This window comes from Dicentrarchus labrax, unplaced genomic scaffold (genome assembly GCF_905237075.1).
Source record: "Dicentrarchus labrax unplaced genomic scaffold, dlabrax2021, whole genome shotgun sequence".
Classification (NCBI taxonomy): domain Eukaryota; kingdom Metazoa; phylum Chordata; class Actinopteri; family Moronidae; genus Dicentrarchus; species Dicentrarchus labrax.
The window spans coordinates 19,624,372-19,643,093 of NW_026136720.1; the positions used below are offsets into that span (position 1 = coordinate 19,624,372).

Genomic DNA, 18,722 nt, shown 5'->3' on the forward strand with positions numbered 1-18,722 from the left:
GTATATTGAAAGGCATTACTGGTAAAAAAGCAGCAGTATGTCCAACACTGTGGGGTGCAATACATTTTGCACCCTATTATATGGGTTTAATTTTTTCTTGAGTTGTAGCTTTAAAGGGTAAAGGGTACAATTTATATACACAGCATATGTAATTTATATAGGAGCAGCCACCCTCATAGTTGAGGCAAGAAGCTGGTTCACTGTGTTGGTTGTTGTTTTTGGAACAGTTCAAAGTTTAGTCAGAAATGTGCTTTTCACTGGTTTAGAAGTAGAAAAGCACTTCTGTTGAGCATTTAGTGCTATTATACTAATAAGAACTAAGTGTGATATTGTGTGAGTCATAGAGATGGAGAAAACTAAGGACATTGAACCAATACAAGTTGTTTTGGTGTTTGAGATTAAATTAATTAGGATTTAGGAACACAGGATTAGGTTAGTGTTAGAAGAACATGTTTTTGGTTTGAGTTTGACCAATTTTAGAAAGCATTATGGTTACGTTTAGGTTAGGGTAGAGGTTAGGCGTCCCTGTTATAGTTCAGGTTAAGGAGTGTTTGTTGAACCTGACTTACACAATAGCACAAGTATATGTGTCCTTTCCGCATGTCTTCCTCCTGCTTCTCCAGGCCTCAACTGCAGCGAACAGCTCCCAGAAAGAGCAGCGAGAAGTAGCGCCCCCTCCCTCTGCTGTGCCGGATCCTAGCCTGTAATTCTCCACGGCTCAGACATCTGTAAGCATTTCTCTCTGACCACAGGAGCAAAATAGAAAGTTGGAAGCTAGAGGCTGTGATTTGGGTGTGTATAAATAAAGTTGCGAGCAAAGGAGAGGCTGCTAATATGATGGAGTCCAGAGAGTGGGAGGTCCGGAGAAGCGGGACACCCAAGTCATCAAAGAGAAGGGATGGGTAGCAGGAGGACAAATGGAGCCTCTCAGGGGCGGTCAGGTTTAGACTTTGTATTTCACATACCATGTGCTAATCAAGGAAGATGTGTCTCTGTTATCACATCTTCCATGATTTGCATATTTGTCCATCACCATTGCGTGGTGAACAAACAACTAATGACAGCTGTGTCAGTCAAAGCTAATTTTCACTTGCACATCAAGTCAAATCTTATTTCTTTAAGGTCTGTACATGGTGACTAAAAGGCCTATGTCCTTGAAGGCACAGCAATGTTAGCACAGCACTCAAAAACACTGTTGGCAGGGAAAGACATTTTGGGAGGGACAGTTTGGGAGCCCTACTAATTATTATATTTATCAATGAATGTTGTATCTTTATATACCTGTTCCACTACTTAATTTATTAGAAACACAAGCTATTCTGTCCATTGCAGCATGACATGAAAATAAGAACTCTTGTCTTGTATTGTCTTGTGCATTATTTTGAACATATTTTGATGGGGTTTGTCGTATCTCGTCTCTTAGGAAACCTAGACATCTATGATGATGACCCTAAAGGTGGGACCAAGTAGTGTTGCAAATGTTTAGCTGAACTGGCACAAATATCCATACATTGGCTCAGGATACAAAAAAGTTTCTAAGGGCACTAACTAGCCAGCAAAGGCTAATATAAAATAGCAAAAAAATGTCTAAAATGTCTTTCCCAAAACGCACACCATCTAATCTGTAATAATTCTTCAGACTGAGAGCACATTGAGCCTCCATATTGCTGCTGACTCCTTTGTAGTGGTCCGACTGGGCAGCCCTGCCTTACAACTGAGGGCACACTTATACCTAAAACAAGATGTTCTGTATATAGTTGGTACAGCAGCAGGCTCACCAGATGAACCACGCCTTGCCCATTCCCTCAGACCTGGCCCAAAATTATCATTTTAAAATTGGGTGCAAGTGCAGCGGCGGGACCACATACAAATGTGAACGAACATCTCTTCATCCCTGTGTTCATTAGCTAAAAGGGGGATCTGAAAAAGAGCTGAACAGTGTTAGTAGATTTTTGATAACTTAAGTAAAAGCACTATGTGAAGGAGAAAATGAAAGCTGATTTGTTTTTCAATGTCATACTGAGTAAACAGTATCTGATTTATTTAGCTCACTCACAGACGGTCAACAATAAGATGATGTAAAATACTTAACACAACAAAATACTAATTAAAATACATGAATAATGACAAAAAATATGTTGTAACAGTAATAAAATGTAAAAAAAAAAAAAATTTAAAATGTATAACTGTTGAAAAAAGAAAAATAAGTGACTATCAATGGGAGGTGAATGTTGATTGTCCTTTGTCAAGTGGCTTCTCATCATCGTGACATTCAGACTTTGGCTCCACAGTCCTCTGTTCACTCTGCTCTTTCTCCTCTTTCTATCCCTGACTGGAGATAATCTCAGCTGTCATTAAAATTTCAATTCCACATAAATACAATAAATAACAACAAAAATTTACCCAGAATTTCTGCTTGCTCAATCTCTCAGCCTGGAATCAACTCTTAGTCCTTCTTAACTCTGTTTGTTCCCTTCTTTTCCATTATAGGCTGTTCAGTCTTTGATCAACTTCATGTCTCTACTGACCGTGTCTGGGAGACTGGCAGGTGGAAGCTGAACTAATAGTGCCATTACAATTAGGGATGCTCTAATAATAATGTCCAACAGTACTCAAAATACTAATTATTTAAAAAAAAGGAGTTGCTTTTACTGAACATAAACTTTTATCATTAGTTTTAGTTTTGGATTTAGGTCACTGGTCCAAAAGTATTGTTTTTTTGTGTGTAATTCTGGTTGAATACCCCAAATTAGTCTTTTCTTGGCCGAATATCTAATACCAGCATTAGTACTGATGCAAGAGGACATTCATTTAATATACAAAAGTAAGCCTTATTTTTTCTTCTTACGAATTAGGATTATTTAAGATTTTAGGAGGCCCAACACAGGACTTGATTTCCATGTAGAAAAGGAGCACTTAAACCTTTAACACTTGGCTTAGACTGGGTAAAATTCTTAAGAGCTATTATGTCAGCCCTAATCTGCTGAATCCAAACAAATACCCTCTCCTGGTTAGTGTGACTGGCTTGACTTTGAGACTGATCTATTTTTGTTTTATTTTATTTCCTTATCTTCCATCTACCAGCTGAACAGTTTCATGAAGTTCTGGAAGCCGTCATCTCCAAAGAAGTCAAAGGAGCCTTGGGCTGAGCCCAGGTGGACGAGCAGGAGGACGAGCAAGACGACGGCCAGAAGTGGAATCAGCATGTTCCATCCGGCTGCCAGGATATTGTACCACTTTGCCTTGTCTGAACACTCCTGGGCCAGCTGCAGGTTGCCCTGAGTCTTCTGGTCCCTGGCCTACACAGACGCATACAAACACAGTAATTTACATCAACTAATACAGAAATAAAGAATCACAAAGTTTCACAATGGCTTTAAGGAAGTCAAGAATAAAAGTTTTGTCTCTATAGGATGGTTCAGCTAAATGTTTCTGAATTGAATGTATTACATAAATAACACAAATGCTTGGTTAGTATCTACACCCATGAATACTGTAAATAGCAAGAGGAGATGGGCAAACAAAAGCATATTATAATGTTCAGTTGTGTTTTTGTTTACACCCAGTTCATGGCAGCTTGTCCCATAATTCCCAGTTTTTCAACATAGAGTGCAGATTCAAGGTTGTGGAAGGGCGGAGTGATATGAAATCCCTGAGTTGCTTCTGAGTGTATCGGTGTATTTTGGAACGGACCAGCCTGAGTCTTTCCCAAGGACTCTCTAATTTCCCTTGAGTACTCACCCATTAGGAAGATGCCAATTACGCCATTTTTAACTCCTCAGACAAGCAGCCAGTCACTGTCTTTAATTTGACTGCTGAGCCAATACTAGGCCTGTGATTCAGAGCTGCGCCCTATGCAGACAGATGAAAGATTTAAAAAAAGACTTAAATAAAGGGTATACACACCCTTTTGTGGTGAGTGTCTCAGTGTTCAGGTAGTCACACAGTTTATTCGATCCTGCTATGTACATCACATTTTCAAGGATTTCTTTGAGCCGTCTTTTAGTGAGAAAATATTTTGTTTCAGTCTTATTTCTCCACAGCCTCATTCCTGTGGTAAAGGGCACACCAACTTTCTACTGTATGTACCATTTGACTTGGGACAGTAACGGGTCTCTACACTGTTTTAAATATATTGCTTTGTTTCCATTTTACAACAGAGATTTTCCTAACAAAGCAATTTACACTGTGTAACACATAATACATCTAGTTTTTATGGCATCACTATACCTGTTGCACAAGTCTGGCACTCTAAATGCAGCCATACCAAATTTTCCTTTGGCATGGCTTTGGATGAGAAGTAACGGCCAATTCAAATTTGTAGAAATTATACTGTAATGTAGTGCTGGCATTTGTCTGTTCCTCATTTCAATCCCTTGCCAGCTCGCCCACCTTTTGTCTATTTCTGCCAGACTTGCATTACAGAAGGCTTTGAATCATCAGAGAGGTTCAAAATTGTCCTACCTTGGGAGTGTTCAAAAATAATAATCACTTAAGACATCGGTTAATAAAACAGATTTTAAAAGACTTAAAAGACTTTAAAAAGTAAATATAGAAATGTCAAACAAGACAGTCCACACTGGTTAAGCCCTTCTGCTGTAAAACAGAATGAATCCTTCAGTCATTGCTTGCAAAGCTAATTACCATTACATTAAACTTAAACCTAAAACAGTGCAGCTGCATCCCGTCTTCTTCCCTTTGACACCTCAGGTAATTTCTTGGATGTTGCATGCTTCATGAAAATGGTCCAAACTTACAAGAGTTGAACAAGAGTAAAAACTCACCTTGATGGAGTAGACGAGAGCCATGAATCCCAGGCAGCAGAAGTTTACATACAAGGTGTTGCACAGCGACCAGACTAGATAGTCCCGGGGAGGATTCTTGCCAGCGCTGCCCATGTTCACCACGGTGGATCCAGCAGGCTTGCGGGCAGACTTACAGTTGGTGAGTGGGGTGCAGTCTGAGGGGAAGTTGTATGAATGGTTGTCCATGGTGAGCGTTTAGACAAGATAGCCTTCCAGATGCCTGTGCACGGTCCCTCTTTGGAAAGTAGTGCCCCCCCTGTGTGAGAGGCTTATAAAGGCCAACAAAGAGGGAGGTGACAGGGAGAGGACGCATGGGCAGGGTCCTTTAATATACAGTAGGTCTGTCATTATGTGGTCAGGCCTGAGAGAGACTGAAATAGAGATAGAACAGAAAGCAGTATGAGAGAGAAGATGGAGAAAGAGACAGCAAACAGATGCATGGGAGCAGCACAAAGCCTCCTCCATCAAAGCACACCTCACCTCAGCTTTCAAAAGGTCCTAACGGTGCGGGTCAGGAGATTGGTTTGGGCAGTGGGAGTGGAGGACAGTGGAGGCAGGGTTGTGCTGTTCAAATGCCTTGAAGGTGTTGAGGAGGAGTTGATCTGAAGAGCTGTTTGCCAGAGGCCTTGAGGGACAGGTCTGTGATGTGGTCTCTTTTGAAACTGAGTGGGTGCAAAAAGGTCATAATTTACAACACATATGCAAAATATATGATGATTCCTTTGGGTTACAAGACCTACAATTAAAGTTAGACTTCATGCAGCCTGATTATATCTATAGGATTGAGAAAAACAAATAGTTTTAGTCTCTCTATAAATATGAATGTTGACTAGTGAGATAACAACTCTTAGAGATAGTTGAGTGTAAGACAACAAGGTTAATCTTAATATATATTTTAGTTGTAAGTATTTCTTTTTACAGAGCAGAAACAGCTCAGCATTATATGTTTAAGCACTTCAAATATATACAGTTACTCACAATGGAGTTTCCAGGTTCAACCGCAGTCTGCTGTTGACGGCCACTGACCTTCCCCACTGCAGAAAAGAAAAGTGTTTAATGCCTTGTGAAAAGGGTACAACAGGCATTACTCATATTCTTACAGATTTCCCCAGTCCATGCAGTGGGGACTGACTCTGGCGACATATGGAAACAAACCTGTTTCTCTAGCCTCTAGCTGCTTACTGCATTATTGGATGTTACGACAGAGATAACATTATTGTTGGCATAAACATCCTTGATGTGAACTAAGGATTCAAAATTTAATTTCAGTTTGCAGTTCTGTTTGGGGATGTTTTGTGTTACATCTAGATTTCTGAAGTTTAAAATGAGCATTGGTAGGGTGTAGTTAAAAGGTTTGTGTTGAAATGTAGAACAACATTGCCCTCTGCTTGTCGCTTACAGAAGTCTGGTTATTTCCCCCTCCATTTTGAACTAACATGAACACATAACATGTGCAGACATGGTGGAGACACGAATAGCTGCAGATAATAGACACAACTAATAAACAGAACTTTTGCATTTTGTCATTACAGTGGCCTACAGATGTTTTGCTTCCTGGTGCTGGGGGGAAAGCACAACTGGCTTGTCATACCTTCTTGTGCTGTGCTCTATATTCATCAGGAGTGATGAAGATGAGGAGTACATTTTAAATGTAACCTCCAATTTAAATTAGTACTGTACGTACCAGTCAAACGTTTTGGACACATTGTGTCCACATTTTTGACTGATACTGTCTATATTTATTTATGCTCTGGACATTTATTATATATGTTACAACCCCAGCTCGAAAAAAGGGAAATAGTGAAGTATGACAGCCAGTTGTTAAATCGCAATAATCAATTATTTTACAGAAATTGGTAATCTTATAAGAAATGAAAAAGGTGAGACGAAACCACAAATGAATGGATGGGTGCTCAAAGAAACAGATAAAACCAAAAGAGTCTATCTGAAATAAAGAGGAAATTGAAATACAAGCCTCACTAATAACACTATAACCAAACCAAAAATACAACCACAATACACAGGAACCAAAGTGAATGTAAAATATGACTAGTGTTAACAAGTACCTCAAAATCTCACCCTTGCACCGATCAGCCATAACAATATGACCACTGACAGGGGAAGTGAATAACACTGATTATCTGATTATCATGGCACCTGTCAGTGGGTGAGATATATTAGCTCCTGAATTAGTGCCACTCCAATCATGGACCATAGACTCTAGCAAAGGGCTTCCAAAGCAGTATTAACCAATCGGGCACCAGGAACCACATAATCTAATCTACATGCAAGAAACACTTAAATGACAAAGCTATTTGCATGGGGTTGGAGTAGAACGCAGCCATAACAATGTACACAATTATTTATTCGTTCAATACACCTTTAATAAATTTCATAAACGTATCAGACAGCTGGCAGTGTTGTATGTGTTTCCTGATGGCGATAACGATGGCTTTCTCTGGTGCTAGGGTTGCAGAAGAGAATGTTTTCATCATTTCTGCATGTTTCCAAATTATTGCAGTTAGTGCCAAAGCTGCAATCTTGCACACACTTTCAAGCTTGACTGTCAGGTATGTTTCAAATTGCAATACAGTGGACATGAGTCCCACAGTCAACTGGACTAAGATCCTGAATGTAGTGCTCCTTATTTGAAATTGAACTGAGAATTATGTCTGAAAATAATTACTACAAACAGAATCGAATCAGGATATTCCCAAAGATTCCAAAGGGTCGTTTAGTTAAAGTGATGTCCAGGTGTCAGGTGGGATAGAAGCCGTATACCAGGGTAATCTGCTCAAAATGTTCCATGTACAAGTTAGTTACAGTGGGGAAGATGGGTGACACCATGGTTTGGTATTCATTAAATCAAGCAATTTTGAATTGGAAATTGATTCTGAATCAAATGATGAGATCCCCCAAAGATTCAAACCCCACAACTAAACTGCCAGTTCATACTAACACTAAAATAAATGAATAAATGAAAGTACTTTGCTGCTGAACATTTTATTTTGCAGTTCTTTGCTTTAACAATGTACCTTCTTGTTTCTGTATACTTTTATTGTTTACTTTAGTTACTGTAGTAACTGTAGTTTACCTTTCCTGCATTTAAGACAGTTACACAATACTGTCTCCCAGAAAAAGAAAACAGGACACATGAAAGATCCGGACATTCAAGGGATATAAGACCTTTCTATAACTGACAAATGATGTAAGCATTGAAGGAGCATTCACGTGTCACTAGCCAGACACCATATTCTGACAGCATGGTGCAGCCTGTGTCCTCAGTGGATTTGTTTGGCTGCCCTTCTCCCCATTTGGTGAAGGTCAGAGGTTGGTTTCTCATATCAGTCTCAAAATTCCCCTCTGCTTTTTTATTGTTGACGTTGATCCAGGCTATTTTGTAAACGTTCCCAAAAAACTGAGTCAGTGCTGCATTCTCCTCCTCGTTCTGGGGCAAAGCCAGCTCTAAGCCTTGCTGGGAGCAGAACTCGACAGCCCTGGAGAAAGAGCCTCTTTCCTTGTTGGACACAAAGTATTTCTGACCAACTGTTCTGACAAAATCATACTCCATAGCTGTAAAAAGAAAACAAAATGCAGCAAATCAGCAAGTAAAAACATTTGTTTCCCATAAACTCTAATAAAATATTAGCAGTGACATGTTATATAAGACTCAGGCCTACATTTAAGTTCCAAATCTAATATTCATGAAAAATATTTATGATTCTTTAAATGTTAGTGGACTGTGCATTAAGATATACATAACAGTTTGTTATCAATGGAGTCCATTACAGCAGCGTTTCTGAATATATTTTTTCTCCTTAACATCTGATGTGCACAGAAAATAAGGGATACTTCAAAAGTACAGAGGTAAAGGTGCATAGTTAACAAACAAAGCATTGTCTACTGAAGAGTTGTAATTATGGTGATTAATTGCATGCACTCACATCATTTACCACCGCCTTCTAGCCCTTGAATAGGATACTTACCCCTGTCTAACTTAGCAATGCTTTTCTTTAAGTTTTCAACGTCCTCGCGAACAGAACCAAAGGGATCTGGATTACAGTAAACAGAATAAGTTCAGTTACCAAAATTGCAATAAACTGGAGCTCACAGATCTTCAATCTCTTTTCCTTTCCTTCACAATAACATGCACCTTACAATATAATCAAAACCAGTGCAAAGGGCCCTGCAATGAATACTACCAATATGAATATTTACCTTTTGTTCAGAATGTTTCAGGTATTAGCTCACCGCATAAGAACATACAAAGGTAGTATTTTTGCAGACTTTCTATGCTTGCTAAATTGCAATAAATTACATATAACAATTACTCAACTGATGAAAATAATTCTGTTAAAGGTCCAGTAATCGTGTTTTTATCTACAGACAGCACTGGGTCATCTTCTGTGGAGGCCATAATGTTGAAACGCCATGTTTCTACAGTAGCCCAGAAGGGACAAACCAAACACTGGCTCTAGATAGGGCTGTTCAAGTTTCTCCCTCCAATTGGATCTGTAACTACAACGCTAGACACTAAATCCTACACACTGGACTTAAAGTATACATTCCCTCAACAATGATCACCTCGTCCACACATTATTACTGGTCCTATTCTTCCAGGTTCTCCTCGAATTCCAAGTGGTCCTGGGACTCCACGGCTTCCTGGGTCACCTGAAGAGAAGACACAAAGTCATTAAATAAGACTGAGAAAAAAAAAGATAAAAATAGAAAAAGAAAATCTTGGATGGATGAAAAACAAAGTGTTGACTTTATTAATCTAATTAATTCGTAACACTAAAATGTTAAAGTTTGGCCCGAGGATAACACAACAGGAAAAGTATTGTTAGTCAAAAGGGTTTATTCTCTGGCTAGTATGAAAGTAGAGGTTTGAATGTCAGCCAGTGTCAGCCACAACAAGTAACACTGTGACCAAAATACATTTAACCCATTCACTATGAAGCCTTAACGCGGTCACAGTTACACAGTTATCCACACATTACACAAAGATGTCTTATATGCAAGTATCCTATATGTGGTGCTTAATGAAAGGTTGAGGAGTAACCCAAATGAATGACCTGTAACACCCCCTCTTGTGACCCTGGGCCATATTTTGTAATCTTTTTGTGTTTAGTGAGTTGACTAGCTTGAATCTATTAACGAATGCCTTTCTTTGTAAATAGTACTCTGTAAATATAGAGCACCTAGTAGCAGTTTGAGTAGGCGTGAGAAGACCTTTATGTTTTTGAATAGCTTTTTTCATTCTTTGGTTTCTTAGTTTAGGTAAGAGATTGTAATTTTTTTTACATCTTGTTTTCTATGTGTTTGTTGCTTTAGGCATTGCTCTGGTCTGAAGTCCAGTAAACTGCTACTTTGAACTTTGATTCATTCTGTGAAGCTGGCATTTCTTGGGAGTGGGAAGAGTTCCTTTATATTTTCAGACATATGGTGGACTCGTGAACAAGTAAAATTAACAATTGAGGTCTTCGTATAAAAAAGGTGCCATGGGAGAAACCCTCACTCCAGCCTGCCCATTCCACCACTCTGCATGCACAATTGGCTGCTCGTCACTCTGAAGACTCACCAATGGTGGAAAGTGCTTCCCTACTGAAGTTAGGACAGGATTTATTTCCATTAGCGATTAATCTCTAATAGCTAACCTGTGCTAGAACTTATGTCCATTTAAGTTCTTTAAGAAAAAAGACACTTTAGACACAAATGTTATGTAATCTTTTTTTTTTCCTTTTTGACTTTTAAAAGCAGTTATTATAAAGGATCTGGCAGAAATGTAATTCAACATGACCTGATTCTGGCCAGAAATATTCTTGGGAGAACGATTGTGGTGAAGTCAATGACACCAACCTTTATCTCCTGGAAGACAAACAACATTTGACTTTCGAAAAGGACCAGGAATCCCAGCTGGCCCTGGTGGCCCAGGAGCTCCTCTGTCACCCTTGGGACCAGGAGGACCTGGAAGCTGACTGTAGCCAATAGGGGCCATCCAATAGAGGAAGCAGAATAGAAGACACAGTCTCATCTTCTACAGGCAGAGCTGAAATCTACGTGAAATATAGTTAATTATTTTACTATTTACAGACCAAACCTGAAACATTTGTATCATAATTCACAACCAACTTAAGTGTACAAAGTGTAGGAAACAAAATCCTAGCTGTTAATTTTCACAAATTAGACATTATTATAATTGCCACCCATTGCAAATTATATGTTTCCACCTGATTGCTTTAAATAACAATTATGGCATTTTCTCTGTTATTCAGAATGTGTCAGTGATAATAAACTAGTACCAGTAAGTGATAAACAAATTAGCACTCACAGTATAAACAAGGATTGATCTGGACGTGCTGCTTCTTTGCTGCTTCCAAACAAAAGTGTTGACAATAGCTTAAAGTCAGATATGTAAGAGATCCAGTCCAGAGGAAATGAAAAACAGATGAAAAATCTTTTTACAGGATATAACACAGAAAGGAGAACCAGAGCCTCCCACTCGTCTAAGAATACAGAGCTTAGTGACAACAGATTTCTTTTAAAATGCATTCCCATTCAAACACATGAACTTAGATTCTTTATTGATTGCTTTTATACGTTCATTTTTTTTAATGGATTTGATGTATTCTTGGATTGAGAGTGGGTCCCCACTTTCTGATTTAATCTTTAATTTATCATAGTCTCATTGAAGGTTCAAGCAGAACCACAGTCTACTGGTGATTATCACTGAGTATATTAATGAGAAAAGAGAGTTTTAATGCCTTGCTTACTGGGACCAAAATTATTTGACACATAAATGATCTCCCCAAGATGTGTGTCAATGTTCAGTTCTTGGTGGGAAGGATTCATGATTGCAGCCTGAATGAGACCTGATTCTGATGAAATTCTTCTCAGATTACCTCTGGAGGGGTTAAAAAAGCCCACAACTGTAACAATGTGAACACCAGTCTCTCCCCATATTTTCAATAGTCATTCATGCCAACTGCAAGGATTAATAAATTAATATTCAGCATAGACAGAATGTGTGCAAACAGTTACATCTTATTGTCCGTCAGTTAATGCTTGTCTCTTTATACTGGTATATCATCCACTGTTGAATTCTTTCACATTGTTTTTTAGTGAGATTAAGATATAGCACATATTTTTAAAAACTGTTGAACTTGAAAGCCTAAGAGCAATTTTTTTTTAAACTGGGTTCTTGAAGCAGTTTACCTGTATTCCACAGCAACTATACTAACATAATGTGAGTTGTTTTTTTTTCTGCAGTTTCACTGTCCTGCCACCTAAATGCATTTAAGACAGTTGTGCAATACATAGGATGCATAAAAACTTTAAATTAAAGCAAGACTTGCAAGTGATCTAAGACCTTTCTATAACTGACAAATTATGTAATGGGGCAGCTCGAGAGTGACGTCACATCTGTGTTGGAAAACGAATAACCGCGGGTTTTTGCGTTCTGTTTGGCACACAACACGACGAGCTTGGTTGCAATAGGCAGTTTGGACGTTTCGTAACGTTTATAGTGATTATCTCGTTTACAGTGCACCCACTGCGGATTTCACATGTTCATTACATATAACACAATCATATTTCACAGTTTGATATCTGAATATTCCGTTTTGATTAACGTTAACGTTAGGCTACTGCTCTGCTTTCTGCTCAAGACTCGGCATTGTTGTCATAGCAACATGGAGCGTTTCGAGCCAATTTCAGCTGCACAAGCTACAAAATAACTAATTAGGCGATATTTAACACATAATATGACTGTAGCGATTTGCCTATAGGTAACAGTATACAGTGCTGTGTGTACGACTTCTTCATTTGGTTACAACAAAGACAAAAGTGCAAACCACCAATAGTAGAAAACCACAATGTTTACTCGTGGGGCATTCTATTTGTCCACCGAAGTCGATCTGCAAGTCGGTTTCCTGAGTTACGAACCGGAAGTTGCAAACAGAACGCCCCCAAGGTCGTATATACGACTCGTCAAGTCGTCTGAACTCAGAGGACCCCGAGTTCAGTTACCAAGAGGGCTACTCCGACCTCGGGGGCGTTCTGTTTGCAACTTCCGGTTCGTAACTCAGGAAACCGACTCGCAGATCGAGTACGTTGGACAAATAGAACACCCCATAAGCATTGAAGGAGTTTTCAGGTGTCACTTGCCAGACGCCATTCTCTGACAGCATGGTGCAGCCTGTGTCCTCAATGGATTTGTCTGGCTGCCCTTCTCCCCATTTGGTGAAGGTCAGAGGTTGGTTTTTCAGTTTCTGAATCAAATGATGAGATTACCAAAGATTCCAACCCCACAACTGCCAGTCTCTACTACACTAAAATAAATAAATAAATGAAAGTACTTGGCTGCTGAACATTTTATTTTGCTGTTTTATGCTGTAACAATGTACCTTCTTGTTTCTATATACATTTATTGTTTACTATACTTACTGACTTTTTTTCTGCAGTTTACCTGTTCTGCATTTAAGACAGTTACACAATATTGTCTCCCAGAAAAAGAAAATAGGACACATGAAAGATCCAGACATTCAAGTGATATAAGACCTTTCTATAACTGACAAATGATGTAAGCATTGAAGGAGCATTCACGTGCCACTCGCCAGACGCCATTTTCTGACAGCACGGTGCAGCCTGTGTCCTCAATGGATATGTCTGGCTGCCCTTCTCCCCATTTGGTGAAGGTCAGAGGTTGGTTTCTCATATCAGTCTCAAAATTCCCCTCTGCTTTTTTATTGTTGACATTGATCCAGGCTGTCTTGTCAACTTCACCAAACACCTGTGTCAGTGCAGTGTTCTCCTCCTCGTTCTGGGGCAAAGCCAGCTCTAAGCCTTGCTGGGAGCAGAACTCGACAGCCCTGGAGAAAGAGCCTCTTTCCTTGTTGGACACAAAGTATTTCTGACCAACTCTCCGGACAATGTCATAGTTTATAGCTGAAAAAAGAAAACAAAATGCAGCAAATCGGGATGAAGGGAACAAACCATATTGTCTTTGATCTTAAGTCAAATCAAATTTAATGTGATATTCTATCATCAAATAAGCTTAACTCAATATCCACTTGCTAACTTTGTCTGAGCTTTCAGCTTCATCACAGCAAACAGAGTTTCAGTATCTATTCGTATCTAGCCACATTACAGCTGACTAAGGTAACTTAATTAACCCTTATACTATGAAACTAATTTCTGTGACTGCGGCAACATGATTAGACTTCTCTCACACAGCAGTAGAGACTCCCACAACAAACATACAAGACAACCTTCCTTAAAGGGGGGTGCAGGCTGTGGGTATGCTAACACAACTTAAAAACACATTTACTACATTAATTCATATATTGTGTTTGTTTAGCTTGAGAAACAGAAAGGGCCAGTTGTGGAGGAAGTATTCCAGTACGTAACAAGTCCTGCATTGAAAATATTACTTTGGTAAAACTGTAAAAAAAAAAAAAAAAATTTAATAAAAATGTGATTAGATTATTATGACAGTAGGATTTTACTGTTGTAGTTGGTTGAGGTGGAGCTCATTTTGAACTATTTTGGACACTTAGGGCTGCAACTAATGATTAGTTTTATTAGGGGTTAAACTGCTACTTTTTTTCTCCACTCATCGATTAATTGTTTGGTTTGTAGGCATTCTAAAAATAGTGAGAAATGCCCAGTCCAAAGTGAAGAAACCACATTTTTACATTTTTTTGGACCGGTCCATCCACATGCATTGACTTTATGTAACACTCTTGTTTTCATTCAACAGGCTACTTACCCAGCTTTAACTTAGCAACGCTCTTCTTTAAGGTTTCAATGTTTCCAAAACTGAAGGTATCTGGATAAAATACATAAAGCTCAGTCATCAAATGAAGCTCACAGATATGTACTCTCTACAAAGATGGGGCTTATCTTCTCCTTTCATCTTCAATTATCTAATTATCCTTATTTGCTTTCTCTTAACACAGTGAGGTTGACAGTGAAAACACAGGGCAGAGGAGGGCACAATGCAAACAATGCAAAAGCCCTGTTATGAAACTAATAGTCATATTTTGTTTAGGATGTATCGGAGAGGTGTTGAATCACTTTAGAGGTAATTAAAGGTGTTAAATAGCTGCAACACGTCCCCAACGCATGATAGGTCCACCCCCATGCTCAACAGTTGGAAAGGTGTGCTTTTCATGAAATACTGCCTCTTTTCATCAGTCCCCAGCACTTGTTTCCAAAACCCATCAGGCTTCTGCAGATGTTCAGTTGCATAATTCTGACGTTATATTTTATGACGTGGACGCAGGTTTTCTTCTATTGACTCTTCCATGAAGCTTTTGTTTGTGCAAGCAGTTCTGGATAGTGGAACTTCAGAGTCTGCTAAATCTTCCTGCAGGTTTTTTGCATTCACATGGGTGTTTTGATTTGCCTTTCTGACCAGCCTATGAGTAGTTCTCTTCTAGAGTTTTGTTGGTCTTCCAGGTCTCATCTTGACCTCCACAGCTCCCCTAAATTGCCATCTCTTAATTACATTTCACACTGTGGAAACTGCAAGCTGACAATGCTCTGCTATCTTCTTGTACTCCCACTGATGTCCTACACTGTGGACAAGTGGGCATCAATAACTTTCATTTTCATACACAGCTGTTTAGAGGAGCCCATGGTTGGGGAATGTTCACACAAGGTTTGAAGAGTCAGAGTACAGTTGTAAACAGAATCTGCAGAACTCTTAAGTTACCCAAACATTTGCACATGCCACAAATTTTTGCTACATTTTTGGTACAAAGCGTAACTATACATGAATGTTTGCTGAAAATATTGTGTATTATGTTCCATGCCCTAGAGAAGTTGTTTACATCTTTTGAATTAAAAAAGAATCACCCAAATGTGTTATTTGTCATCATCAGACAGTGAGGAATAAAAGGATTTTAACGACCTTAAAGATCCAGTTTGTGAGATTTATGAGTCTCTATTGGCAGAAATTGAATGGAAAGTTTTATTAGTATATGATCACCTTAAAAGAAATGGGTCCTCTTCCACGGAGGCTGCCATGTTGAACTTCCATGTTTCTACATCAGCCCAGAACAGACAAACGAAACACTGGCTCTAGAAAGGGCCTTTTATGTTTTTCTCAAGTTTGACTGTAGTTTCTCCTACATAGCTGAGTTGTTGAATAAATGGTTGCAATCTGCAACCTGACCACTAGATGCCACTACATCCTACAAAGTATTTTAAAGTTATGGGACTACAAAGGGAGCCAACACCTCTGTGACACAGCCTTAACAAAAGCAAAATTTTGTAAGCTTTTTTTTTCCTACCCCTACCCCTACCCCTTGTGTTGTGCATTAATGTGTGCTGAAGTTTTGTTGTTTAGCACCAACGCAGTTGTCCTAATTCATCCTCTTCTCATTGACTCACTTAATGAAAATAATTCTGTAAAAATTATATATTCTATAACCTGGTCGACACAATACAGCAGGTCCAGGTGGTCCCCTTGGTCCCTTTCTTCCTTTATTTCCAGGAAATCCTGGGTACCCTTAAGTGCAGGTAAAGAGACATCAAACAACACTAGTCCATAGCCACTTTAGCAGACCTATGAAGATGAAATGCTTGAGGAACATTAGAAAGAGAAAATCTTTTATGGATGATAAAAGGCAAGGGCATTTTTACCAATCTCAGGTCATTAGTGGGACAAAAACTTTAAAGTTTGGGCTGAGGGTGGCCCCAGACTAAAGGTCATGTCTGAATTGGTTTAGAAGGATTTATATTTTGAATATAACTAAATATTGTTTGTCGAGCAACAACAGTAAAGTTTACAATATAATGGACATTAAACACATCAGTCGGTATCAGTCTTCCTGTCCTCTCAGATTCATTTTAAATGACTCCCATTCTTCTGGTACTGTACCCCGTTATTTAAAAAAAAGCCCTTGTTCAGACCCTGCTAAAGAAACCCAGACTAAATTCAAAAGATTTTAACAATTTTAGCTTCAGTTTTTAGCTAAAGTCCTGAAGAAGATTGCTGCCAAAAAGCTATTAGTTGATGAACAATCATTTAATGTTTGAATCTTTTCAATCAGTATTTAGAACTCATTACAGTACAGAAACTGCCCTTCTTAAAGTAATCAATGATCTGCTTTTAGCTGCTGACGCTGGGCATCCCTCTGTTTCAGTTTTTTTAGATCCCAGTGCAGCGTTGGACACAGTTGACCACACCATCCTTCAGTCCCATCTGGACAGGTGGGTGGGCATCACTGGCATGGCCCTAGAGTGTTGTAAGTCCTACCTCACTGAAAGAGTTTTCTCTGTTGGTATTGGAGAAATAAGGTCTTCAACCTCTATGCTGCTTTTGGGTGTTCCTCTGGGTTCTGTGCTTGGCCTGGTTTTATTTTCCATTTACATACTGCCATTGGCACTGGCTGCCTGTTAGTTTTAGAGTAGATCTTACAATTTTAATTAAAGGTCCTGAGGTTCTCAAATGCAGCTCTCCTGGTGGCTTAAAAAACGAAGGTGAAGAAGCATTTTCCATCAGAGCCCCCAAACAGTGGAACAGCCTTCCAGAGGAGATCAGGATGGCATATTCTTCTTAAAAGGAACTTTTAGTCTTGCCTTCCTGTGACCCTTTTTCTAACCTTTTATTCACTGTGGTTTTACTTTTTCTGTATTTTTTATTTACATTTCTTGTTTAAATATTGTTACTGATGCTGCTATGGTCCTTACTGTTATTTGTGTTGTTTTTACCCTGTTAAAGCACTTTAAAACTTTTTAAAACACTGGCTCTAGAAAGGGGCATTCAGGTTTTTGTGCATTACACAGCCACCATAAGCTCCTTTCGTGCTTGGAAGGGTGAAGTGAACTATACCGTTAGAAGCCATTAAATCCTACACACTGGACTTTAAAGATCCATGTGAGGCAGCTCAGCTGACACAGAGAGCGAAGTCAAGAAACTGACACAGGAGGTGACACAGGAGATTTAAAGAGGGTGCAGGCAGATTGCTGAATTCTGACTAAAAAACAGCCTTAACAACAAAAACATAAAGCCAGTCAAAACACAAGGTAACAGAATTAAAACAAAACGTACTCAGATTCTGATCACAAGTATTCTTGGCAGCATGATTGTGGCAATATAAATAATTCTCACCTTTTGCACCTTTTGGACCTTTGCAACTATTATTTTCATCGTATTCAGGTGGCCCAGGTGGCCCAGGTGGCCCTGGCAGCCCAGGTGGCCCTGGGGACCCAATTGATCCTTTTGGCCCAGGTGGCCCAGTTTCTTCACCTATAAAACCATTAAGCTGACTATAACCAATAGGGGCCATCAGGCAGAAGATGCAGAAAAGGAGAAATAGCTTCATCTTCTGAATGCAGAACTGAAATCTATATAAAATATATTGTTAATATTTTTACAGGTTGCATCAGATATATTATTTTAGAATAATTTACAAAATTGCAGGAATTCCCATACAAGCGTATACTACAGTAAAGTTATTTAAAATGTGTCAAGTGACCTTAATCTAGTATTGATAAGTGATAACAAACAGAAAAAACTCACAGTATAAATGAGAAGTGATGTGCTGCTTCTTTGCTGCTTCCAAACAAAAGTGGCGAAAATAGCTTAAAGTCAGATATGAGTCATATAAGAGATCCAGTCCAGAGGAAATGAAAATCTGATGAAAAATCCTCTCACAGGATATGACACAGAAATGAGAACCAGATCCTTTGTTTCTTGTATGAATACAGAGCTTAGTGTCAACAGATTTATTTTAAAATGCATTTCCATTCGAACAAATTACTTGTAAATGATCTGATTTCATACCTTTTTTCCTGATCCGTGCCAATTTTATGTAGGCATCTGTAATATTGGCTCTTTTATAACAGCAATTGATGTATCCATGAATTGAAAGGCTTCAATTCAGGCTACTGTGGATAAAGTCTGAA

General features: G+C 38.9%; 3 protein-coding genes across 4 annotated transcripts; all 3 read right to left on the minus strand.

Moving 5' to 3' along the window:
- Window positions 1–2,000: 2,000 nt before the first annotated feature.
- LOC127352794 (interferon-induced transmembrane protein 5) lies at window positions 2,001–5,067 on the minus strand. The gene is made up of 2 exons (XM_051381488.1): window positions 4,785–5,067; window positions 2,001–3,299 (listed from the first exon to the last, which is right to left on the minus strand). The coding sequence occupies exons 1-2, from the start codon at window positions 4,989–4,991 to the stop codon at window positions 3,078–3,080; spliced, it is 429 nt and encodes a 142-aa protein (XP_051237448.1). The 5' UTR covers window positions 4,992–5,067; the 3' UTR covers window positions 2,001–3,077.
- Window positions 5,068–7,792: 2,725 nt separating this feature from the next.
- Window positions 7,793–11,705, minus strand: LOC127352792 (pulmonary surfactant-associated protein D-like). The gene is made up of 5 exons (XM_051381485.1): window positions 11,137–11,705; window positions 10,665–10,861; window positions 9,390–9,476; window positions 8,792–8,857; window positions 7,793–8,378 (listed from the first exon to the last, which is right to left on the minus strand). Exons 2-5 carry the CDS (start codon window positions 10,837–10,839, stop codon window positions 7,996–7,998), a joined length of 711 nt encoding a protein of 236 aa, XP_051237445.1. The 5' UTR covers window positions 10,840–10,861; window positions 11,137–11,705; the 3' UTR covers window positions 7,793–7,995.
- A 1,457-nt stretch (window positions 11,706–13,162) lies between these two features.
- LOC127352791 (mannose-binding protein C-like) lies at window positions 13,163–18,369 on the minus strand. 2 transcript variants are annotated; one of them, XM_051381483.1, is made up of 5 exons: window positions 18,337–18,369; window positions 17,926–18,161; window positions 16,243–16,320; window positions 14,575–14,634; window positions 13,163–13,751 (listed from the first exon to the last, which is right to left on the minus strand). In XM_051381483.1, the coding sequence occupies exons 2-5, from the start codon at window positions 18,137–18,139 to the stop codon at window positions 13,369–13,371; spliced, it is 735 nt and encodes a 244-aa protein (XP_051237443.1). In that variant the 5' UTR covers window positions 18,140–18,161; window positions 18,337–18,369; the 3' UTR covers window positions 13,163–13,368. The 2 variants fall into 2 exon arrangements, with proteins under 2 accessions (XP_051237443.1, XP_051237444.1); XM_051381484.1 differs by lacking the exons at window positions 16,243–16,320; window positions 18,337–18,369 and having other exon boundaries at window positions 17,926–18,143.
- Window positions 18,370–18,722: the final 353 nt, after the last annotated feature.